This window comes from Phoxinus phoxinus (assembly GCF_949152265.1).
Source record: "Phoxinus phoxinus genome assembly, chromosome: 5".
NCBI classification, from domain to species: domain Eukaryota; kingdom Metazoa; phylum Chordata; class Actinopteri; order Cypriniformes; family Leuciscidae; genus Phoxinus; species Phoxinus phoxinus.
The window spans coordinates 42,185,563-42,212,554 of NC_136880.1; the positions used below are offsets into that span (position 1 = coordinate 42,185,563).

Here is a 26,992-nt window from a genome sequence, read left to right on the forward strand (position 1 = left end):
TAAGAAATAAAGATGGCCAGTAGAGTAAGTAAAAAAAATACATGATCTTAATATAAACCCAATGTGAATTCTCAAGCAAATGTCTTGATTTAAGGATGTTTAGGCATTTTACTTGAAAATACTGATTAAAATACTGATTTTCTGCAGTGTTGACCAGGATAGAGTGACTCACCGTGTTGTAATGATGACTAAAAACAGATCTATAATGGTATAACAGACCAAAATATGATCTATAGTAAAATTAATCTGTCTTATGAATAAACACAGAGAAATAAATGTAGAAAAGGACGCGTGCCGTAGATCTGACGATGTGTGATGTGTCTTCAGTTCACAGCTGGATCGAGTCTCCGGGGATGTTTTTAAACCGCAAATCTGAACTATATATTCCGTTCTGAAAATCTCTGACGTCCACAAAATCAAGATATATCATGCGATCACAGGGAGACGTTCATATTGCATAATGACAGAAGCTCCATGCCGGACGCACGGAGTTCGGGAGCGCCGACACGTCGTTCGGATGAGGAACGGACACACTGTGTTCATGACTGAAGAGGTGCATTATGGGTCGTCCACAACTTCACGCAATGTTCTTCAGGGATCGAAGCACGTCCTGGCGGTGAGATGGTCGGGTTCACACACACACACACACACACACACACACTGAGAGATAACGTTGCTCTTCAGGGGAACCGAGTGGGACGGGGAACCCAAGTAGAAAAGGAAGATGTTTTTCTTTTTACTTGATCGTCCTCAGAAGAGTCGGCCAGTCGGGATCAGATCACGTCACAGCAGGAGCTCCTCAGTTACTGCACACACACACACACACACACACACACACACACACACACACACACACACATGGAGATAAGTTAGGTACATCTACCAAGTACATACTTTTAAGCAGTGAGTATGAAGTAAGAACAGTATTTGGGACGTGATCATATAAAAAAATGCATTTTCATTCTTCAGACCCTTTTCTTGCAAACTATTCCTGATTGGATGAAACGTTATTGGCATTATCATTTCTTAAATTTTGTATTTTTTAAATGATATATATATATATAGTATATACATATATTACAGTGTAGCACAAGGGTGCATATTATTGGCCAAAAAATCACAGAATGAAGAGATGCATACTTCAGACACAGCGCACCGTTCATCCAGGAACATGATCTGGCAAACTTGACTCACTTTGAGATGCAATAACTGTAATCCTGCATTCTACACGACACCGACTGTGCAATGAGATGCAGCTTTTGAGATTTCTGTACACACATATATACGCATGCCCTTGGACGACACGTGTGCGCACACACACACACACACACACACATTTCACGACACACACACACATTTCACGACACACACACACAGACAGTTCACAACACACACACACACACAGACAGTTCACAACACACACACACACACAGATATTTCACAACACGCACACACCCACATACACTCACATTTCATGACACACACACACACACATTTCACGACACGCACACAGACACACTCACATTTCACAACACACAGACACTAATTTCACAACACACACACACACACAGAAACATTTCACGACACGCACACACCTACACACACTCAAATTTCACAACACATACAGACACAGACACGCACACACAGACACACCCACATTTCACAACACACACTCACACAGAAACATTTCACAACACACACACTCACACAGACACATTTCACAACACGCACACACACACACACACACAGACACATTTCACAACACGCACACACACACACTCACATTTCACGACACACACACACACACACATTTCACGACACACACACACCCACACTCACATTTCACGACACACACACACACACACACACACACTCAAATTTTACAACACACACAGACACATTTCACAACACACACACTCACATTTCACAACACACAGACACACTCATTTCACAACACACACACTCACACACACACACTCAAATTTCACAACACACACAGACACACTCACACAGACACACACATTTCACGACACGCACACACACACTCACATTTCACGACACACACACACACGTTTGGTTTACTATCTTTGTGAGGACTCTCCATAGATGTAATGGTTTTATACTGTACAAACTGTATATTCTCTCCCCTTACACTGGCCCTATCCCTAAACCTGCTCATCACACACACACACACACACACACACACACACACACACACACACACACACACACACACACACACACACACACACACACACACACACACACACACACACACGTCATGAAACGAGCTCAGAGCAATGTTGTTTATGTGTCTATGTGGTGTTTTTTAATAAGACAAAGCATGTGTAAGTTCATAAGTCGACAGCATTGCTGAGTATTTTCTGCTTAAAACTGCAGTGAACCAAAGACAGTCTCAAAAACACGGTGTGAAATCGCTGGTGTTTCTGACGTCACACACTACCTTGTAACCAATCAGATCAACGTGTGATCGTCAACCAGTGGATCTCTGAGTGAGTGAGTGGAGGCGGGGCTCATTTGCATATTCATAGAACCGCGCATACTAAATGAGACAAGGGTGTCGATCGATGAAACTATAAATAAAGGTGTTTAAGAGATCTCTCTCGATTAGTCTGGGGAAGTGCTGGGTTTGAAGCACCCCCCCCCCCCCACACACACACACACACACACACCCCACACACACACACTTACTGTGTCACTTTCCCCATCGGACACAGTCTGAGGCTCTGAGCCGTAATGCAGAGATGAGTACATCCAGCTCCTCTCCTCTGGAGGCTTCACACACACACACACACACACACACACACACACACACACACACACACACACACACACACACACACACACACACACACACACAGGCCCGAGCGGTGCAGAGAGACAGCATGAAACAGAGAGACAGAGAGAACAAACACATGGTGTGACGAGAAAAGACATTCAACATTTAGTGGGAAGAATAAACGACAGACGACAGAGACAAACACAAGCGATCGCTGTCTGTACAGTGTGCAATACAATATTTGAATGACCAATCACATCTCATTATGAAACTAAACATTTAACAAAAACTAAAGCGATAAAACAACATTTTTGTTACTTGAAATAAAATAAATATTAACTATAACGTTTATTCATTAACTATGACAAAATAAATGTAAACTCATGACATTTTCATTTAGTTTAACTTCATGTAGTAAAATAAAGTAAAATAGAAATAAAATTTAAAAAATAAATCTATTTGTAAAAGCCACAAAAATCAATACTGATGATCACTAGTATTTTTTTAAATATAAAAATATTTAAAATATTAATGAAACTATGATCTCAATCAGTGTTAGTATCATTGAGAAACTATTACAGTTTTTATCAATAGTGTGATTTAGTTTAAACTTTTAAATTTTTATTTTTTGTTAATAATTATGATTGTTTTTTTAGTAATTTTTATTACTTATTAAATACCGTATGTCTATAAATTTTTATTTCAGTTTTGGTTTTAGTTATTTTAGTTAAACTAAATGAAAATTAGGCATTTTAAAAATATAGATTTTAAATATTTTTATTTTTAGTTAACTATAATAACTCTGATCTCTGTAATGCATTTCCAGAGTGAAGGCTGAACCAGAAGTGATGACGTGACTCGTTGTTTAATGGGGCTGCTAAAAGGTTAAGATGATTTCACGCAAAATTTTATTATTGATTAAATATTGATTATTGAAAAACAGCACAGCACATTGTCTGAAATGTATTGCACACTGCACACAGTTTCACTATTTTAACATATAATGTTTGGCATGCTCACAGTAAACTAGTTTTCCATATTACACATCTTTAGCTGTCTGTGGATCTGCTATAAAGGTGGTGGATATATGAAATATGAATGCAAGCACTACTATGAAGGAACTAACCTCTGCATACTGCTAACCCTACGTGGAAAACACTACCAGGAATCATGTCAGGACTCTGAACTACACCTTGCTCTTCACATCTGGAGTAACATCCACACATGAAGGTAATCTACTGTTATTAAGACAATGAAACACAAAACGGTGATCATGCTAATAAAACCCTAAAATCATGTCTAAAACTAAAGTTCACAGCAGGGTTTCCCAACCACGGGGTGTTTGAGATTGTATTAGAAAAGCTAATGCCAGATATAATGAAACTATAGAGAAACTATATCTGATCTGGAGGTGTTCGGATCGGGTCACTTACGATACTGTAGGAACTGAGCTTCCGCTGCAGGACGGGAGAATAAACCCAATATCTGCCTTCAGCGTACTGACACACACACACACACACACACATGCGCAGACACACACACACACACACACAGACAGACAGACACACGCACGCACACACACACGCACGCATGTGCAGACACATACACACACAGACAGACAGGCACACACACACATGCACGGACGCACAGACAGACACACACACATGCGCAGACACACACACACACACACAGACAGACAGACACACGCACGCACACACACACGCACGCATGTGCAGACACATACACACACAGACAGACAGGCACACACACACATGCACGGACGCACAGACAGACACACACACATGCGCAGACACACACACACACACACAGACAGACACACGCACGCACACACGCACGCATGTGCAGACACACACACATACACACACAGACAGACAGGCACACACGCACGCACAGACAGACACGCACGCACACACACATACGCACGCACAGACAGACAGACACACAGACAGACACGCACGCAAGTGCAGACACACACACACACGCATGCATACAAACGCACACACACAAGCACGCATACAAGAAGCGTGCGCACACACACACAGAAGTACAATCACACACATACACGCACGCACACACACACACACACACACACAGACAGACAGGCACACGCACGCATACAAGCGCGCAGACACACACATACATGCACGGACGCACAGACAGACACGCACACATGTGCAGACACACACACACGCACACAGAGACAGACACACGCATGCATACAAACGCACACACACAAGCACGCATACAAGAAGCGCGCACACACACACAAACACACACACACACAGAAGTACAATCACACACATACACGCACGCACGCACACACACAGACAGACAGACAGGCACACGCACACATACAAGTGCACAGACACAGACACACACACACACACACACACACACACACACACACACACAGGAAATGGGGAATGAGTAAATAAAAGAGATTGGAAGGGAGAGAGAGAGAGAGGAGACAGATTATGATGATGCTGGAGAATGAAACAGATTTATGCCAACATGAAAATCAGTTTTTGCGTTCATAAATCATGTTCCTGCTCTTGATGTGAACGATTCATCAGCGCACATTATTCTAAAGAAACAAAAACATTTGTCTTCATAATCTTTTATCCTAATAATAACTCATCAGACAATAATATTTAATTATTAATAATAATAAATGACAGAAAACTTGTTACTATATTTTATATATATTTTACATTTATTTATAACATATAATAATTATATATATATATTTGTTAATATTGAAAGGTAGTTAACCAGCGTACAGTGTAAAGTTAATAAAGTTAATAGAAAAGTTAATCTATTAAAACATTGCAAGGATAAACTACTCTTTTCATTCTTTCAAATAAATAATATTAAATTGCATAAAGTATTATTGAACTGATTAAATTTTTTTTTTAAAGAAGCTTACATTAAAAACATAAATTTTAACATTAGACGTTAAATTTAGATGTTAAATCCACTATTGTTTTATATAGAAATGTTCTCTACAATATTTAATGCAATTACATCAGAAGTAATGTAATTAAACGACAGTAACTAATAATTACTTCATAATGCATTACACCCAACAGTGCACTTGCATTATTATTATTAATAGATATAGAGACACTTTATACACCAGCCAATCAATTCCTGACGGATTAAATCTAATCCCGTCCCCTCGTCTCTTGTGTACGTCACACAGAAATACGGCACACTAAAGATGTCAAACTGGTTGCCAGTATCATTTCATGTTGACTTATAGTTTTACAGAAGCATTCAGATGATCAACCGCTGAAGACAAGACATAAGCAAATGCAGAGAGAGAGAGAGACAGAGACAAGCTAAAAAAAGAAAGGAAATTGGAGGCGATAATCCCTGACAGAGAGGAAACGACAGAATGAGATTAAGAGAGAGAGAGAGAGAGAGAGAGAGAGAGAGAGAGAGAGAGAGAGAGAGAGAGAGGGAGAGAGAGAGAGAGAGAGAGAGAGAGTGATATATATATATATATATATATTAGGGCTGTGAAACGATTAATCGTGATTAATCGCATCCAAAATAAAAGTTTGTGTTTACATAATATATATGTGTGTATTGTGTATAATTATTTTGTATATATAAATACACACACACATGCATGTATATATTTGAGAAAAATGTGTTATTTATATATAAAATATTTATATTTCTATATAATATAAATTATATAAAAAATAAAAAATTTATTCAGTATATAAATGAAAATATTTCTCAAATATATACATGCATGTGTGTGTATTTATATATACAAAATAATTATACACAATACACACATATATATTATGTAAACACAAACTTTTATTTTGGATGCGATTAATCACGATTAATCGTTTCACAGCCCTAATATATATATATATAGAGAGAGAGAGACGCCACATATGAAGATAATGAGTGTGTGACACACATACACACACACTCACACACACACACACACATTGTGCCTCATGCTAAAACCCTCACGCCACCAAAACATTTCCACAACACACTGACGCTGTGTCCTAACCAGGCGTGACAAGAGATGAAATCTAATTGCTCGTCATGTGTTTAGGACACAGTCTGTGAATTAATATTAATATCCTTCATCAGAATACCAGTTTCATCTGAAAGCTTTTTAAAGGAGAAGTTCAGTAAAAAAAATGTATAAAATCCTGATAATTCACTCTCCCGCACGTCATCCAAGATGTTCATGTCTGTCTTTCTTCAGTGGAAAAGAAATGAAGGTTTTTGAGGAAAACATTCCAGGATTGTTCTCCATATAATGGACTTCAGTGGCAACCAACGGTTTGAAGGTCCAGATGTGAGTTTCAGTCTCGACACGATCCAGCCGAGGAATGAATGCTTTAGCATGAAGTTCTGCCGGGAAGACTTAATTGTTACGTCACTTTACCTTTTATCTATCCAATCACATTCCAATACTCGTGGTATAAAAGATTGGTCACTTACTCATGTCCAGTGTTGGGTATAGTTACTTTGGAAAGTAGTTAATTAGGTTACAACGTTACCATCAATTAAAAGTAATCAGTTACGTTACTGCGTTATCTATTTATAAAAGTAACGCGTTAGAGTACTCATGCGTTACCAAAAATTAAAAGCCGTTTGCAGCGCTTCACACATGCTGCAGCTTAACTGACAGACACGGCCCCCTTTAAATGCACCTAGAAGTCGTGACTCCTGGCAATGAATAACGTCAGTCATCCGACTAAATTAACACTGCAGGATAACAATAACAGGAAAGACAGTCATCAATAGGCTATTCCACATAGCGTTTTATTTATTTATTATCACAGAACATATTAATCAAAATTCACACCTTCCCAGCCCGGGTAGTAGAGATGCGCGATGGGCTATTATTTCAATAAAAAAATCAATAATTATAATGGCGATATTATTTCAGTATAGAAATGCAGACATCCCAAGTCTATCGGAAGTTCCGGGAGTCTCCCGCATATTGATAGCGACTCACTGATGCCCGCGAATTAGTTAAAATTTCCCGGAATCTAGAGCGAGCGCGCCCGCGAGACAGAGACTGTGCTCCAAACCGCGCAGCGCGTGCATGGCAGAGCGGGAGAGAGAGAGAGCAAGAGACTGCGCGCGTGTGCCTGAGGGTGGTGGGGTATTGAAGCGCAGAAACACTGTCTTGATCCTGGGGAAATTTTTTTATTCGGGATTTTTCTTTCCTTAAAATAACGGATTACTTTTTTTAAAAAATAACGAAGTTACTGATTACTTAACGCACAAAACTAACGCGTTAAGTTACACATTTCACGAAAAAGGTAATTAGAGTACTCTAACGCAGTGGTTCTCAAACCTGTCCTGGAGGACCACCAACACTGCACGTTTTCTTTGTCTCCCTAATCAAACACACCTGATTCAACTCATCAGCTCATTATCACATGGGTTAATGAGCTGATGAGTTGAATCAGGTGTGTTTTGATTAGGGAGACAAAGAAAACATGCAGTGTTGGTGGTCCTCCAGGACAGGTTTGAGAACCACTGCTCTAACGCGTTACTTTATAACGCGTTACCCACAACACTGCTCATGTCTGAGTTCACAGATGCTGACGCTCCAATTCACCACCATCCTCCCCACCACCTCCAAGTCGAATCCTCCCCTCCATCCTCCCCACCACCTCCAGGATGGTCCCATCCATCCCTCACAGGGGGTCGGCTGCGCCCCTGCCTTGATCTTCAGGCAGGATATGCAGAGTCCGGACCCTCAGATTGCGAGCTACGGATGGGGCCTACGCCAAAGAACTTATTGCTTGCTGGGTTGTTAATAAATGGATAATTGTCACCGTATTTACTCTCCTGAGTCTTTCTGGTAGAAATAAGAGTCTTATCTAGACAAACCAGATATATCCAGCTGCAGACCCGCAGCACCACCAGTTTCAGAACCCCAGCGCCAGAACCGGAAGTGAGGGAGTTATTGACAATGAGACAAGCAATACAAGTCTACAATAACTACAAATTAATTTAATATATATTCCTTCTGGAGATTCCCGAATGTTTTGTTCAAATATTTGACTTGCTGTATCCACATTATAATATAGGATCTACAGATGTACACTACTCTGCATTGTGAAAAGCCAGTGTCAAGGTCCAGCACACTTCTGAATGATTGGTGCCAGTTTTCATAATTACTTTAACAATGGTGTCACTTTACAATAGTTTGTGGCATTTTCTCTCATGCTAGTTTACAATTATTTGAAATGCCTGATTGGTAAGTGTCCATTTGTGGTGCACAAACAACATACTCCTGCTTGTAGTACCACTTTAATAAGAACATTTTACTAAAATAACTAAATAGTTTCTATATTCTTGTATAGTTACAAATGACAGCTTAACTGTCCTATATACAAATAGAAATAAATGTGTTATCATAACAACTGTATTTACAATATGTAGGTAAATACATTGTCAAAATTATTATAAAAAAAAGAACCAGCCTAGTAAATATAAATGCATACAACGGACCACGATATTAAAAATATGAAGCCCAATGTTTCTGTATCTTAATGTATCATTATAACATACGTATAAAGTATGACGTTTCGTGTGTAATAAAAGCATACCATTTTGTGTCTAAGCAAATTACGCTCTAAAACGTTAGGTGGCGTTACTCGGTTTAGAACGTAAGCTCCGCCCCTCACTTCCGGTTCTGGCGCTGGTGTTAGAACGCAAGCTCCGCCCCTTTCTTCCGGTTCTGGCGCTGGGGTTCTGAAACTGGTGGTGCTGCGGGTCTGCAGCTGGATACTATAGAGACAAACCAGCGGACATTTTATAAAAAAATAATAATATACTTTTTAACCACAAATGCCGTCTTGTACCGTCTCTGAGATGCGGCACGCATTACATCATCACGTTGGAAAGGTCACGCGTGACGTCGTTTTAAACATCAGGATATGCGCACGTAAGAACCATTTTAAACTATAAACTGATACAAATACATATAAATATGTCATTCAACACAATAACTTTGAACGGTCCTCCTACTCCACACTTGTAAACTCTGGGTCTGTTCTTCCGACTACGTCACGCGTGACCTTTCCAACGTGATGATGTAATGCGCGGCGCATCTCAGAGACGGTACAAGACGGGCATTTGTGGTTAAAAAGTATATTATTTTTATTTATTTTTATAAAATGGCCGCTGGTTTGTGTAGATAAGACTCTTATTCCTCGGCTGGATCGTGTCGAGACTGAAACTCACATCTGGACCTTCAAACCGTTGGTTGCCACTGAAGTCCATTATATGGAGAAAATCCTGGAATGTTTTCCTCAAAAACCTTCATTTCTTTTCGACTGAAGAAAGACAGACATGAACATCTTGGATGACGTGCGGGAGAGTAAATTATCAGGAAATGTTTATTTTGAAAGTGAACTTCTCCTTTAAAGGATAATTCCGGTATTTAACACCTTGAGTCTATATTGTAGTTTGTTTTGGATGAACAAGAGTGGTGGACAACATTTTTTTGACAATGGTTCCTCTCTCGAGTTTTTGACTATATAAGAATTGGCCATGGACCCATTTAACATTGGAGTCAATGGGCATGTCCGAAAATGTCATTAAAACAACCTTTAACATTAGTTTTCAAAACTGTGCAAATCACCGAGTGATTAGTGGTGTTCGTTGATGTTCCAGAAACAAAAAGTGTTGCGAAATTCAGTTTCTGTCGTGTTTTATTCGTCATTGAGCGGAAGTTACACGGTTGTGAAGTGTCTGAAAAAATAGTTCCACTATAGCAAAATAAACGGATTGGAATCATATATTGCGACGATATATTGTTTATAATCATCAACGAACACCACTAACCACTCGTTGAGTTTAACAGTTTTATAAACGAACATTATTGGCTGTTTTAATGACATTTTCGGACATGCACATTGACTCCAATGTTAAATGGGTCCATGGCCAATTCTTTTATAGTCAAAAACTCGAGAGAGGAACCATTGTCAAAAAAATGTTGTCCACCACTCTTGTTCATCCAAAACAAACTACAATATAGACTCAAGGTGTTAAATACCGGAATTATCCTTTAAGGCCTAATGATACAGGAGAGAGAGACTGTGACACGGCAGTTGTTCGCCCAGAGAGGGACGTGAAGATGTGACACTTTTACACATGCATGTTACCTTCATAACTCCACTACATCATCCAGACTGGCCATCTGTGAAACATGATCTACAATTAGCCCCGCTCTACATAAAGCCACCAAAATCAAGTGCATATTGAATTAAAGTGTGGGAAATATGCTGGATTGACTGTAAATACAGGGTCCCAATCCTTTAGACCAATGCGTTTCCTAGATATTCTGTCGTTGTGATTATTGGATGAAATAATAATATTACTAAAAATAATTTCACAGAGACTGCACTCACTAAGAGCAGGTTCTATAATTTATATAAATATTATATTCATATGATATTATATTTTTGGTGAAAATAACTAGTAACTTTCACTTAGATTTTAATTGTTAAGATATTTTTATTTAGAGCTGTCAAATCGATTAATAATGATTAAAAGCATCTAACATAAACGTCTGTAAATATATATGTGTGTGTGTGTATGTGTGTGTATACATATATACACATACATATACACACATCATATTATATATTTACAAACTTTTATGCAAGATGGGATTAATCGTTATTAATCGATTTGACAGCTCTAAATTTAAGATTATCCACCAGTGTTGTTATTGCTAACTAAAACTAAAATTATTTACATAATTATTGAATTATTTGATGAAGTAAAAAAAAAAAAAAAAACATACGAAAAATAGACATTTTTATAGAAGTTTTAAACAGAAGTTTTTGAGTGTGCACACCTCCACAGTGTACGAATACTGAATTGATCTCTATTTCTCATGCCTTCTTCTTATTAATTATTTGTTTTTGGCTAGTAGAAGTTCTGAATGGCCGGTAACTTAATTTAGTAGTCAAATTGGCCGGTGATTGAAAAGTTAATTTCAAACGCTGATTGTAATGTTCTTCTCGGTTTCCTTTTATCTGTTAATCTTATGGTCTTTTTTATTTTGTATCGCACAGCACTTTGGTCAGCCATGTTGCTGTCATTAAATGTGCTTTAGAAATAAACTCAACTGAACTTTAAAGGGCTGGTTGATTATGATTTCACGTTTCTAACTGTAGTTAGTGTGTAATGTTGCTGTTTGATCATAAACAACATCTGCAAAGTTACAACACTCAAAGTTCAAAGCAAAGGGAGATATTTGCTTTTAAAGAAATAGTTTTTTAAGAACTACAACAAACGGCTGGTAGGAACTACACGACATTCCTCCCGGGTTAGTGACATCACCAACCCTAAAATTTACATAAACCCCGCCCCCGGAACACGATTTATAGATTATCAAGACAGAATATGCTAATCAATGACTAGAAGATAACTACACATAAGCGACATAACTTCATCAACTAACCATTCAGAGATGTCCTGTTGCTTCTATTTTCAGTGCATGTGTGTGTTTGTGTGTGTGTTTGTGTGTGTGTGTGTGTGTGTGAGAGTTAAAAGGACACGAGCTCTTGAAGCTCCGCCCCCTGTGCCGGGAGCAGCAGCTCATTTGCATTTAAAGGGCCAGACACAAAACGGTGTGTTTTTGCTCACCCTCAAAAAGTGACTTTAACATGATATATAAAAATATCCGTGGGGTATTTTGAGATAAAACTTCACACACACACACTCTGGGGACATCAGAGACTTATTTTACACCTTGTGAAAAGCACATTATACCACCACTTTAATATCACACTTACGAAGTAGATGTCAGTGGTTGCTGCGACCTCTTCATCCAGAGACTCCCGGCTCTGGGTATCTGGGAGCCTGTCCGCGTCGGGACGCAGTGTGTTCGGGCTGGGACCGGGCGGATCAGGGGTGTGTTCTGCTGGATCAGTGTGTTCTGCTGGATCAGTGTGTTCTGCTGGATCAGTGTGTTCTGCTGGATCAGTGTGTTCTGCTGGATCAGGGGCCCGAGATGTCCCGGTGTCTGGAAGAGGAGCTGTCTCCGGGGGATCTGCTGCGTCGCCTGGAAGTGTTTGCTGGGAAACGGGGGTTTCTGGGACGAGGTCATCAGGAGGATCCTGCTTCTCCTGCGCTGCACTGGAAAAAGAAATAACGGCAAATACGGTCATAAATGATTGAGAATCATTTCTTTGCATAATAGGTGTGAATTGTAAAATAGTTTTGGTGAAAAGCTAACAATTCATTAAAAAATGGATGAAAAAATTATATTATAAAAAAAAAAAAGTGTAACCATTTCACAGAGACTGCAGAGCAGGTTCTATAAGTTTTATATATTTTTGCTAAATATTACTAGTAACTTTCACAATATAAAATTTTTATATTTTATTTAGTGCTGTCAAATCGATTAATCTCATCTAACATAAAAGTTTGTATATATATACATACACACACACATACATACTGTATATATATATATACACATACTTCACCTTCAGACAGTAAGAATCCACCTAGCAACCGCCCAAAACACCCTAGCAACCCGTTATATACCACATATATACAGTAGTGGTCAAAAGTGATGTCCGGCTGAGGGAAATTGACAAATTGTGCGACATAATTTTTGTCCAGGCTGTCATACAAAGAGATTATGAACAACATGTATGCAAAAACACGAGAGAACCAGCGGAATATTAATAACTGATTATGTACTGTGTGCTTTTTCCTGTCAGCTTTTTGCATTTTAAAATAAAACCTGAAGCTGTAGTTTGGTCAGACCATAACCAAGTTTAGTGTTTTGTTTTTCTTTCATAATTAAAATATTTAAATTAATTTATGTATTTATATATATTTATAATATAAAATATATTTTATTCATATTTTGATCGTTTAATCGAGCTTATATGATCATAAAAGCAAATATCCCCTCTAGACATCGCTGAGAGCGAGTGTTTGAGTGTTTAACTGAGCAGCAGGAGACAGAAGCACACACTCACGCACGCACGCACGCACACACACACACACACACACACACACACACACACACACACACACACACACACACACTCACTCACACTCACACTCACACTCACACTCACACTCACACTCACACTCACACTCACACACTTTTATCCGAAGCGTCTTACAGTACATTGCATTCAAGTTACACAACTTTTCGGTTCATGCATTTCCTGTGTATCGAACCTCTGTGAATCAAATAGCTGAAAATATCATGACAATATCATGAACATATCATACATATATATATATATATGATTCACATGCACACTGCAAAACTATTTTCTTACTGAGTATGTCTTTTACTTTGCTCACTGTCAGCAGATCAGCCGCAGAACTTTACACTCAGAACAGCGTGTTTTATGGGATTATTGCTCTCTCTTATTAATCTGCCCTGTTCAGTGAAGTCGTGCGGTGATGTGTGTGTGATGTGTGTGATGTGATGTGTGTGTGCACATACTGTGTCAGAGAGACGTCCGGCTCCTCCTCCTCTCGCTCTCTCTTCACCTCCACCTGCACAGTGATGGTCTGCTGTTCTTCCTCGTGCACGTCCACCACTTCCTGAGTCCTGCGGGAACACACAGATTACACCAGACGCACACACACACACGCGCACACACACACACACAAGCACGCACGCACGCACGCACGCACACACACACACACTAAACGCACACACACACTAAACACGCACGCACACACACACTAAACGCACACACACACTAAACACGCACGCACGCACACACACACTAAACACACACTAAACACGCACGCACGCACGCACACACACACACACTAAACACACACTAAACACGCACGCACACACACACACACACTAAACACACACACACGCACGCACACACACACACACACACACACTAAACACACACTAAACACACACACGCACACACACACACACACACACTAAACACACACTAAACAGACACGCACGCACGCACACACACACACTAAAAACACGCACGCACGCACACACACACACACTAAACACACACTAAACACGCACGCACGCACACACACACACACTAAACACACACTAAACACGCACGCACGCACACACACACACTAAACACACACACACACGCACGCACACACACACACATACACACTAAACACACACACACTAAACACACACTAAACACACACACGCACACACACACACACACACACACACACACACGAAGCTCACCTTCCCTCGCCGTCTTTCAGAGACAGTGTGTGTCTTCTGTCAACAGAGAACAAAACATATTCACATGCATGCGTCAGAACAACACAGGCAACACTTTACTTTAATGCATCATAAAAGTATTTTTAATGCATTACTTATGCACCTTATTATGCATTGTATGATCTCATGAATAATTGCAACCACAGTTCTGATACATTATAATACTCATCTGTACATTGTCACGCCTTTTGAAAGTATAATGCATTAAAAAAAACATAACAAACAACCAATATTGGACGTAACAAGAAATCTGCAAATATTATAATTATGGCCGTGCAATGATTAATCACATCCAAAATAAAAGTGTGTTTACATAATATATGTGTGTGTACTGTGTATAATTTTTTGCATATATAAATACACACACACACACGCATGCATATATTTAAGAAATATGTGCATGTATATATTTATATATATATATCATTTATATTATATCTAAATATTTTGAGAGAAACACATTTTTCTTAAATATTTACAGGTGAAACTGGAAAAATGAGAATATGGTGCAAAAGTTCATTTATTTCAGTAATTCAACTTAAAAGGTGAAACTAATATATTATATAGACTCATTACATGCAAAGTGAGATATTTCAAGCCTTTATTTGTTATAATTTTGATGATTATGGCTTACAGCTTATGATTATGAAAACCCCAAATTCAAAATTAGAATATTGTGAAAAGGTTTTCATAAGCTGTAAGCCATAATCATCAAAATTATAACTAATAAAGGCTTGAAATATCTCACTTTGCATGTAATGAGTCTATATAATATATTAGTTTCACCTTTTAAGTTGAATTACTGAAATAAATGAACTTTTGCACCATATTCTCATTTTTCCCCGTACATGCATGTGTGTGTGTGTGTGTTTATATACAAAATAATTAGACACACAGTACACACACATACAGTCAAACTAAAAAATTATTCAGACATATTGCTATCCTCACTTACATAAATTAACTATAGTGTCCTGATATATAAAAAATGATATCTGGTGTCTGAATAATTTTTGGTTTGACTGTATATTATGTAAACACAAACTTTAATTTTGGACGCGATTAATCGTTGCACAGCCCTAATTATCATGCATTTGAACTTTGCAGATGAAGCTTCAGTGTTAGTTCTCTGAAGAGCTGGCATGTCACGAGTGTGAGGTGTGGACCTGTAGCGTGTGTGTTCTGTGGTGTCCGACGGGGAGCGCTCTGGGATAGATATGGAGGTGTTTGAGGACAGAGTTGTGGCCACTGACGCTGTGGTCGCTTCCTCGAACGACGGAGGAGTGCACGACTGCAGACCTGACACCAGAAACAACACAGAACAACTATTACATGAACTAACAGAGCATGGCTATATTTGAAATCTAAATCTTCCGGCTAACAAAAATAATATGTTCTTAGGTTTTGCGGTTACACTTTATTTTAAGGTGGAATTGTTACAGTGTAATTATATAGTAATATAACTACATGCACTTACTATAGGGTTAGGGTTTGGTTGAGGGTTAGTTGCATGTAATATGCTTATACTACAGGGCTGTTGAATGCTTGAATCTGATTGGTTGACGAACGTTCTAAGGTGTGCAATTATTTTCAGGGAAACGTACGGCTAAAGTAGTTCCGGCAGATCTTGACCGCATTACAGCTCCATATCACTGCGCGATTAATCGAATCCAAAATAAAAGTTTGTGTTTACATAATATATGTGTGTGTATTGTGTATAATTATTTTGTGTATATAAATACACACACATGCATGTATATATTTAAGAATTTGTATTTATTTATATATAAAATAGTTCTATTTTTATATAAAATAAATCATATAAAAATATATATGCCGTATATAAATGCAAATATTTCTCAAATATATACATGCATGTGTGTGTATTTATATACACAAAATAATTATACACAATACACACACATATATTATGTAAACACAAACTTTTATTTTGGATTCGATTAATCGTTTACAGCCCTACTTTGCGTAGTTCACTGTAATAACGGAAAATAGGTGAATAAGGGTTCGTGACGTCACGTAATACGCAATTACGTTGAAAAGGTCACGCTAGACGTAGGCGGAAGTACCGAGTCAGTGTTTACAAGTTGGTTGAACGTTCAAACAAAGTCAAACGCCGTTTACAAGAGTGACCTTTTCAACGTAATTGCGTATTACGTGACGTCACAAACGCATCACAGAACAGAGCAAGGCGAGCGTTTGTGCTTATAAAACTTAAACTTTTTCATTTATTTTTGAAATGACGATCGTTTCGCTAGATAAGACCCTTATTCATCGTCTGGTGTCGTTTAAAGCCCGTTGAAGCGGCGCTGACACTGTCATCTGGACCTTGAACCGTTTGGTCCCCAGTGACGTCCATTATATGGAGAAATGTGTTCATCAAAAACCTTCATTTATTTTCGACTGAAGAAAGAATGACATGGACATCTTGGATGACATCAGGGTGAGTAAATTATCAGCAAAAGTTTTTTTTAAAGTGAACTAATCCTTTAACATCCGTAACCACGCCCCTCCAACTGACAGTAGACCGGCTGAATGAAACACCTACTTTTCTAGATCCAATCAGGTGCTAGTTGAAAAAAAAAGAAGCCACGCCCACTATTTTTCCTCATTTAGTATTCCGTTTCTCTCGGAAATACGTCACAACACTGAGATAAAGTCGGTTGCGACTTCCGGTTCACGCAGACTTTTAACCACTACCTAACTAACTATTAATAAGCATTAATTATGAGTTTTTTAGGCAAAAGTTAAAGCTAATAGTGAGAACTGGACACTAATCTAAAGTGTGATCAAAAACACATAAACAGGGAAAGAACAAAAGCGTGAAAAGTACCGTCGTTCTCCAGCACGGGGAAGCTGCGCGCTCCTCTCAGGTCATAGATGTTCTGGTCTCGTTCGGACGGGAACTGGCCGGCCGACCAGGCGGACCCGGGGCCGCTGAACTTGGGCACGTTAAGGGCCACACGACCCTTCTTAGCAGGAGAAGCCTTCAGCGCTGGAGAAACCACAGGCACTTCTATCACATTACACGTCATATTAAAGGGTTAGTTCACCCAAAAATGAAAATAATGTCATTAATGACTCACCCTCATGTCGTTCTAAGCCCGTAAGACCTCCGTTCATCTTCGGAACACAGTTTAAGATATTTTAGATTTAGTCCGAGAGATATCTGTCCGTCCATTGAAGCTGTATATACAGTATACTGGCCATGTCCATAAAGGTAATAAAAACATCATCAAAGTAGTCCATGTGACATCAGTGGGTTAGTTAGAAGTTTTTGAAGCATCGAAAATACTGTTTGGTCCAAAAATAACACAAAATAAGACTTTATTCAGCATTGTATTCTCTCCCGGGTCTGTTGTCAATCCTTCACAGTTACGCTGATGGCGTAAGACGCTGATGACGTGTTATCTGGTGCGCCCGAGCTTCATTTATAGTCTGAGGGAAACGCACGCTGTAAAAGTGTCTCATCCGCGACATGCACATTTACGCACCATTAAAAAAATGATATCCACGCAAACAATGTAGAATAGCTTGAATATAGCGTGCGTCTCCCTCAGACTGTAAACGAAGCTCGGGCGCACCAGATGACACGTCATCAGCGTCTTCCGTCAGCAGCGTCACTGCGGAGTCGTGAACGCAGATTCACAACAGACCCGGGAGAGAATACAATGCTGAATAAAGTCTTATTTTGTGTTATTTTTGGACCAAAAAGTATTTTCGATGCTTCAAAAACTTCTAATTAACCCACTGATGTCACATGGACTACTTTGATGATGTTTATATTACCTTTATGGACATGGACAGTATACTGTATATACAGCTTCAATGGAGGGACAGAAAGCTCTCGGACTAAATCTAAAATATCTTAAACTGTGTTCCGAAGATGAACGGAGGTCTTACGGGCTTAGAACGACATGAGGGGGAGTCATTAATGACATTATTTTCATTTTTGGGTGAACTAACCCTTTAAGTGTCTCCTTATTTAAATTGAATTAGGTCAGGGAACTTTACAGTAGTGATTCTACCAGTCGGTACTCACACGTGCTTTTCTTGAACACACTGCTGCTCATGAACCTGAAGAAACGGTCAGCGTAGAAGTTGGGCCGGTGGACGGAAACAGTGTCCTGTGGGACATTCACATGTACTGATCAGGCAAAGTGGGTTTAAATAATAGCAAATCTCTTATTTTGACTATTTTATTTAATCCAATGACGATTAAAGCTTCTCAGAGTCACTTTCCTCAGCGCTGGTGACGACAGACCAATCACAGTCATTTGTGATTCGTGGTTAAGGAGATTTAATGTGTGAACTTGAAGCACATGTCTGGGTCATACCTCAGGCCACATTATCTACAGTAAACTGTATTTGGGGAGAAAAGGACAGACTGGAAATGAAGGAGAGAGAAACAGAAGTTGGAAAGCGAATGGATAGAGACGCGCTCTCAGATTTACACTCACGGATCTACAGCGAAACCAAACACAAGTGATACTTATCAAAGTCTATCCACTGTCTCAGTGAATCTCGCACACACACACACACACACACACACACACACACACACACACACACACACACACACACACACACACACACACACACACACACACACACACACACACACACACACACACACACACACACACACACACACTGCCCCTATCCCTAAACCTATCCATCACACACACACACACACACACACACACACACACACACACACACACACACACACACACACACACACACGCACACGCACACGCACACACACACACACACACACTGGCCCTATCACACACACACAGCCCCTATCCGTAAACCTACCCATCACACACACACACACACCCACACCCACCCACACACACACACACACACACACACCGTCTAACTCTCTCTCTCACTCACACACTCTCTCTCTCTCACACACACTCTCAGTGAATCTCCAGTACAGCTACACAACCTATCCATCACACACACACACACACACACACGCACACACACACACACACACACACTGCCCCTATCACTCACACACACACACACACACACACACACACACACACACACACACACACACACACACACACACACACACACACACACACACACACACAGCCCCTATCCCTAAACACACACACACACACACACACACACACACACACACTCACTCTCTCTCACACTCTCAGTGAATCTCCAGTACAGCTACACACACACACACACACACACACACACACACACACACACTCTCACTCTCCTTTATTCTGCGTATTAATTATTATAATGAGGAATATTGTGACGTGTTCGTTCCCGGAAGAAACTCAAGACTACAATGGAGGCGTTTCAGGAGTTCAGAAACACTGACACTGATATAGAGAAGAACTCAGCAACATTACACACTAAACAAAGATGAACACGTGACAAAAGCATAACAGGTCCTCTATAAGTCAATTATCTGTGCCGTTAGTTTATATGTGAATGACTGAGAACAGATGGAGGGGGTGTGTATTAATGCTCTGAGGTGGCAGGAGGACTAGGACACATTATAATGGAGGATGATGATTTTGTGAGTGTGTTTTTCTCACCCCATCATGGACCAGAGCCTTCCACGTGTGTTCCAGCTTCTTTATGAGTCTGCAGGAACGAGACACACACACACACACACACACACACATCAGCTTACAGATTCACAGAAGCACACACCGCTGAGGATCCTGATGATGGCACAGCTTTGGATTTATCTTTTGTGACTTAATGCAGTCTTCCTGAAATCTTACATAAGAGCTCACAAACAACCCCAGCGCTAGTGAAGATTATAAAGCTATTATAAACATGACTCAGCAAAAGAGCACGCACACACACACACACACACACACACACACACACACACACACACACACACACACACACACACACACACACACACACACACACACACACACACACACACACACACACCACACACACGCAAAACCAACATATGCAATTTAAAAACCATAAAATAAAAAAAGCATTAAAAAAAATAATAATAATATATATTTTTTTAAATAGTTATTAATAATTGTGCCAATAAATAAATAATTGGCTAGATATACCTAATTAAGCATCTTAAAATTTAGACAATTAAAAAAAAAGTATTGCTTAATAATTAATTTTTAATAACAACTACAAGGCACAACACAAGCATAATATGTTGTATAACACACACTTTAGAATATCGTCACAATTTTGCCAATAAATAAATAAATAAATAAATTAACAAATGGCCAGATTTACTTAATCCAGAGTCTTAAAAGGTAGCAGGTATTTTTTTAAATACATTTATAGTTTAGCATTTTTTATCATAAAACACAAATTAAAAAAAGGTCTAATTAGCTAAAAACAAATATTCCCACAATGTTGCAAATAAATAAATCATGTATTGTTTTTAAAAATTTATTTATAACTTATATCTTACATCTAGCTCTTAAATATTATATAATATAAACTTTAAAATATATTAAAAATACATTCAATTTAAAGTGTTACATTTAAATGTTAAGCAGGTTTGATGTTCGTATGGCAAACACTTAAAGCACTCCTGAAAATAATACGCACTAAAAAGATGAGCATATATTCAAATCTCGACAGCTTTGCTTTATTCTATAAAATGTGGGCATTAAAATTAAGTATTTTTATTGGGTGTGTGTCAGGGATCATATACAACAGGATTTACAGAACAGAGCACATTTGAAGACTGCATCTAAGTAAATCTGGCTTTTATATAACTTTTATATAATATATAACCATCCCATAAAATCTGTCTTGACACATCCTACATACTGATGTGTTTGCATGCAGGAGGTCATGACCTTAAACAGCTTCATATCACATTCATAACATAAAAAAAAAAAAAAAAAAACTTGAACAGGGTTGTGCACAATATTAGCCTAAAGCGCTAATGTTAAGATGATACTTTGAAAATCCCCCAGAAATATGATACCATCCAGGAAACGTTGTCATACTCTTTTATATTGCAACAATCATGCATAATATTTAGGATGGATAATATGCAAATTGTTTAAAATTGGACTCTTGGATCTTAGATACACTGCTTTAGAGAAAAGAGCAGATTTTAAATGATAGCGCTGGGCAAATATTGATCACATCCAAAATAAAAGTTTGTGTTTACATAATATATGTGTGTGTACTGTGTATAATTTTTTTTGTATATATAAATACACACACATATGCATGTATATACAGTATTTAAAGCTACAATATGTAATTTTCACCGCTAGGGGTCGCTAACCTCGTACAATAACACAGGCGTAGGTTGATGACGCAGTGACGAGCTGAATGCTGGGACTTGCTGTCAAGCTGATGGATCTAATAAGTAATAATGTTAATGGATGAGTGAAAACATTGATGTGTTTTAACATTACAGCGGTATGAAGCAGGGCGCGATTGCTAATAATAGACAGATATCACACGCGAGTCCCGCGGATATAAAGGAAACTACCCGCGAATGCTGAATTACTCCCACAGGTCAGTTTATTTGACGAATTAAACTTGTGAGGAAACGCAGCGCTGTCTCACTCGCTCTAACGCTACACTATCACACTAAACAGCATGTGTTGAAAGTTATAATGTTATTCTATGTGTTAGTTTGTTTGCTATATGAAACTAGCAGCTTACTAGTAAGCTAGATCAACATTAGAATAACATACAGATCATATTCTATCATTTCATCATGTTGAGCTATATACCATTGATTTGTTTTATGTACATTTGCTCACCTGTCTAATAAAGAGTGTTCAAGAGCGGTGTCGCTGTCCAGTCGTGACTCGTGAAGCTCTGTCGAGTCTAAGTTTGTCAGGGACGCTAGCTCTCGGCATCTCGAAAACGCCATGCTGATATTGAGCCTCGGTTTAGTTCTCCTTCTGTGTCCCAAAATCAGCTTGGAACGAAATAAGAACAGCGTGCCGCTAAACGTTACGCACTACGCAGTTGTCCACGTCATGGCTATGGCAGTACGAGCGGAAACCGAGGATAGCGCGGATATTGCGTCATTGACAGGCGACATTTTTTTCCGGGACGAGCCATTTTTTAAAATTGGAATTTCTCTGAAATAAAAAATATTTAGAGACTTTTGGGATATTGTAAGTACACAACTGCAGGAAATATATCACACTGTGCAAGTGATTTTTGGATATTGTATTACAAAATTCTTACATATTGTACCTTTAAGGTAAATTTGTAATTTATATTTAAAATATTTATATATAATATAAATGATGTGTAAATTGCGCTCTGCAAGTGAGTCTGTAGCCATCTTTAAGAAACTGCTGAAGACGTATCTTTTTCGGCAGCACTTGAGCACTTGATCCAGTAATACTAACACTTTCTTATCTATTCTATATATATAAAAAAAAAATGCGTTGGATTGTACTGTGAAGGGTCATAGCACTTACATACTGTTGTCCTACTGCTAGTTTAATTGCTTCTATTGTTTCTCATTTGTAAGTCGCTTTGGATAAAAGCGTCTGCTAAATGAATAAATGTAAATGTAAATATATACAGTTTATACATGCAAATATTTCTTAAATATATACATGCATGTGTGTGTATTTATATATACAAAATAATTATACACAGTACACACGATTAATAGTTGCCCAGCACTAGAAATAAATATTGTTATAAGTGTGTCAGTGTGTCACCTGTAGGACTGCAGGATGTCTATGATGCCTATGAAGAGCAGGAGTCTCTCTCCTTTACCACTGACTGCAGGGATCCCACCCATTCTAGAGAGAGAGAGAGAGAGAGAGAGAGAGAGAGAGAGAGAGATCAGAGAATATCAGTATGTGTGGTTTTATCAAATCCAACTAGTGATCTGAATTTAAACAGCTCTAAAATAGAATTCAAAGCATCCTAAAAGGGGAATTCACTCCTGGCAAAGATGGGTTTTTAATAAAACATGGTTGTCTGTGCTGTAGAAATGAAAAAACACTTTTAAAATATGTCCTACATGACTAGAGAGAACAGAGGAAAAAGGACTGTGGCGTTTCATTTGCCCAAAACCTCATTAAACATATCAAGGTGACAATATTTCTGTAATCAGTGCCGGTCCTAGACTTCTAGCTTTTTCCTGTTGTACCGAACTCATATCGAACCACGACCCTAAAACAGAGGTACCGTATTTTCCGGACTATAAGTCACACTTTTTTTTATAGTTTGGCTGGTCCTGCGACTTATAGTCAGGTGCGACTTGTATATCTAAATGAATTCATACTGACTGAGATGAACCAAGAGAAAACATTACCGTCTACAGCCGCGAGAGGGCGCTCTAGTTAGCGGAGTTGTTCAGAAGCGACACCGAGGAAGAACTCAATGTATTCAGTGTTGAGGAGTGAGATCGGGAGCTTGGTGAACTTGCTGACCGGTAACTTGTTGGACTCGCTGGCTAATGTTAGTTTAGCCCAGAGGTACTCAACAGGCGGCCGCGGGCCGCATCCGGCCCATCAACATTCATTTTATGGCCCGCGTCATGCAAAAGATAAATACACTTTTTTTTTTTTTTTTTTTTTTTTTAGTTGCGCTAATATTAGAAATGTGACTTATATGTAGCCTATGTTTAATACCGCGGACGCTTTGGATAATCCGTGGGTCGATTAATAAAAAATAACATTCATCATCGTCATTGTGATGTGTGTGGAATGTTTAATGGGACTTTATAGCTACTTGATATTTTCCGAAATGTTCCATAACTTGCTGAGCGCAACAAATAGCGAAACAAGCGGTAAAGCTGTCAGGCAACTTTTGTGTGCGCCACGCAGAGCTCGTGCATTCAGAGCTGCGCACCTTCACTTGCGTATTTTAAATATCAGACTTTAATTATTTATAGCTCATAACTTATAAAAAAATTAATAAAACAAGCTGTGTTACTATATGACGAATGACAATACAGCTATACAGCGCGCGAGGACTGAATTGAGCTCTCTTTAGCATCTGAATGGACAAATACACAACATTATGTCTAAATGTACGTTTTGGAGAGCATTCACGTGAACACAGTCGGTCTGTCCTTACAGAACGTACAGTGCATCCGTGCATTTGGATCTGCACACTCGGTCTTAAAGTGACAGTGCGTAATAAACCTGATGCCTCTGTGCACTTAATATTAATCAAACAACAAAATAAAAAGAGAAAAGCATTCACTGCTCTTTAATGAGTAATAGCATTGTATTTGCTCAATGATTTTCTTCATACATTTTGAGGTTTTTAATACTCTTGAGTATGAACTAATTTTTTTGCATTAATATCCCAAGAAATTGTTTTTTTGACTGATGCGACTTATACTCCGGAGCGACTTATAGTCCGGAAAATACGGTATGTATCGAACCGTGTCTTCAGTGTCCTGTTACACCACTAATCTTTCTTAAACACAACACATACGTGTCTTCGGTGTCGAGTGAGTCTCCGCACGCGGCTCCTCCCTGAATGGACTCCATGGCGGTGGAGTAAAGCGCTCTCTGCGCGGCCGGTCTCTTCTCGTCGCTGCTCTGAGATCCCTCCATCTGATGCTCACGCTCCGCCTGGTCCAGGTTATGAACCCCCAACAACAAGCTGTAGTCCATGATCTTAAAGCTCTCCAACACCTGCACACACACACACACACACACACACACATTTAGACACGCTCTCCCATCTATTGACTGACAGCTCTCCTGTCCTCATGTTGAGACAAAACGAAGTGCAGAGGCGTTGTGTGTGTGTGTGTGTGTGTGTGTGTGTGTGTGTGTGTGTGTGTGTGTGAACATGAGGGTTATTGTAGTTCTAGGCTAAATGTGAGCGTGCATTTACTCATCTCACTTGCACACAAAAAGATTTAATATTCCTCAAAATTAATAAAATCAGTGAAATGCAGAATCAGAATACTATGCAAACAGTTAAATAAAACATAAATTTTTATGCATTTAATCTCACTTTATTGACCAATGTACTTGCTTCTGACCTTCGATGATTCAGTTAAACCATAACAAAAATGTCTATGGATTGTTTTGTTTTTATTGGTGTGAAGGGGTCTTTACATTTGCCCAAAAATATAACTTTTTTTTGTTATAAAAAAAAACAAAACAAGCCCAGCCCAGGTAAAAATAATAATAATTTACGCAAGAGTAACGTAACGCATTACTTTTCTAAAAAAAAGTTACTAACACAATTAGGTACTTTTTAAGGGAGTCAAGGTCCTTGCAACTTGAGTCCGAAATTTTCGTATGTGTTTTTTCGTATTCGTCATTCGGTGGCTCTGAATTGTCAAAACACTTCTCGAAATGCTTGCTTATGCCGCGTTCCAGGCAACCTGTAACCGTGTTTTTCTAACCTTATACCCGTGAAAGTGCACTGGAACGGCAGTCAAACCCGTGACTTCCCACCCGTGAACTCGTACTAGATCGATGTACTCCCAGTTACGAGCTCTGACGTCACATAGCCCGCGAAACCATACAAAACAACAATGGCAGCCCCTACGGATGCTGTGTTTCTGCAGGCGGTACATGGTGAGAAAACACTTTATATAACGTTGCAGTCAAATTAATAATAATATAACAATAATGATTGTAATACACACACGATTATGTATTACAATGTTATCTGTCTGAAACAATAAGCATGTCGTGAAAGTGTATTGCCGCATGGAAATGTTAAGGTGACGTAAACCTGAACTTGACAGCATTGATCATGCTTATATCAGGTAGTTTGGCGTGATTGGCCTGGAACGCTACAAAGTCATGAGTCGTGGTTTGAACTCGTGATTTACGTGCTCAAAAACCTGCCTGGAACGCAGCATAAAACACACATCCCGGTAAGATCCCGTAAAGACACGTGACGTCAGGATGAGA

General features: G+C 38.9%; 1 protein-coding gene across 4 annotated transcripts in view; it reads right to left on the reverse strand.

The window, feature by feature from the left end:
* Positions 1-666: 666 nt before the first annotated feature.
* Positions 667-26,992, reverse strand: part of pip5k1cb (phosphatidylinositol-4-phosphate 5-kinase, type I, gamma b) — a 68,252-nt gene continuing 41,926 nt past the window's right edge. For 2 of the 4 annotated variants that reach the window (XM_079612899.1, XM_079612901.1), the window contains exons 8-19: positions 25,548-25,750; positions 23,813-23,896; positions 20,696-20,744; positions 19,159-19,243; positions 17,950-18,111; positions 16,265-16,397; positions 15,060-15,095; positions 14,313-14,420; positions 12,631-12,973; positions 4,234-4,299; positions 2,713-2,796; positions 670-806 (exon numbers count right to left, since the gene is read on the reverse strand). In XM_079612899.1, the coding sequence (XP_079469025.1) occupies positions 804-806; positions 2,713-2,796; positions 4,234-4,299; positions 12,631-12,973; positions 14,313-14,420; positions 15,060-15,095; positions 16,265-16,397; positions 17,950-18,111; positions 19,159-19,243; positions 20,696-20,744; positions 23,813-23,896; positions 25,548-25,750 (1,356 nt within the window). In that variant the 3' untranslated portion in view covers positions 670-803. Of the gene's footprint in view, positions 807-2,712; positions 2,797-4,233; positions 4,300-12,630; positions 12,974-14,312; positions 14,421-15,059; positions 15,096-16,264; positions 16,398-17,949; positions 18,112-19,158; positions 19,244-20,695; positions 20,745-23,812; positions 23,897-25,547; positions 25,751-26,992 lie in introns of all 4 variants that reach the window. The other 2 variants (XM_079612900.1, XM_079612902.1) reach the window with 2 other exon arrangements.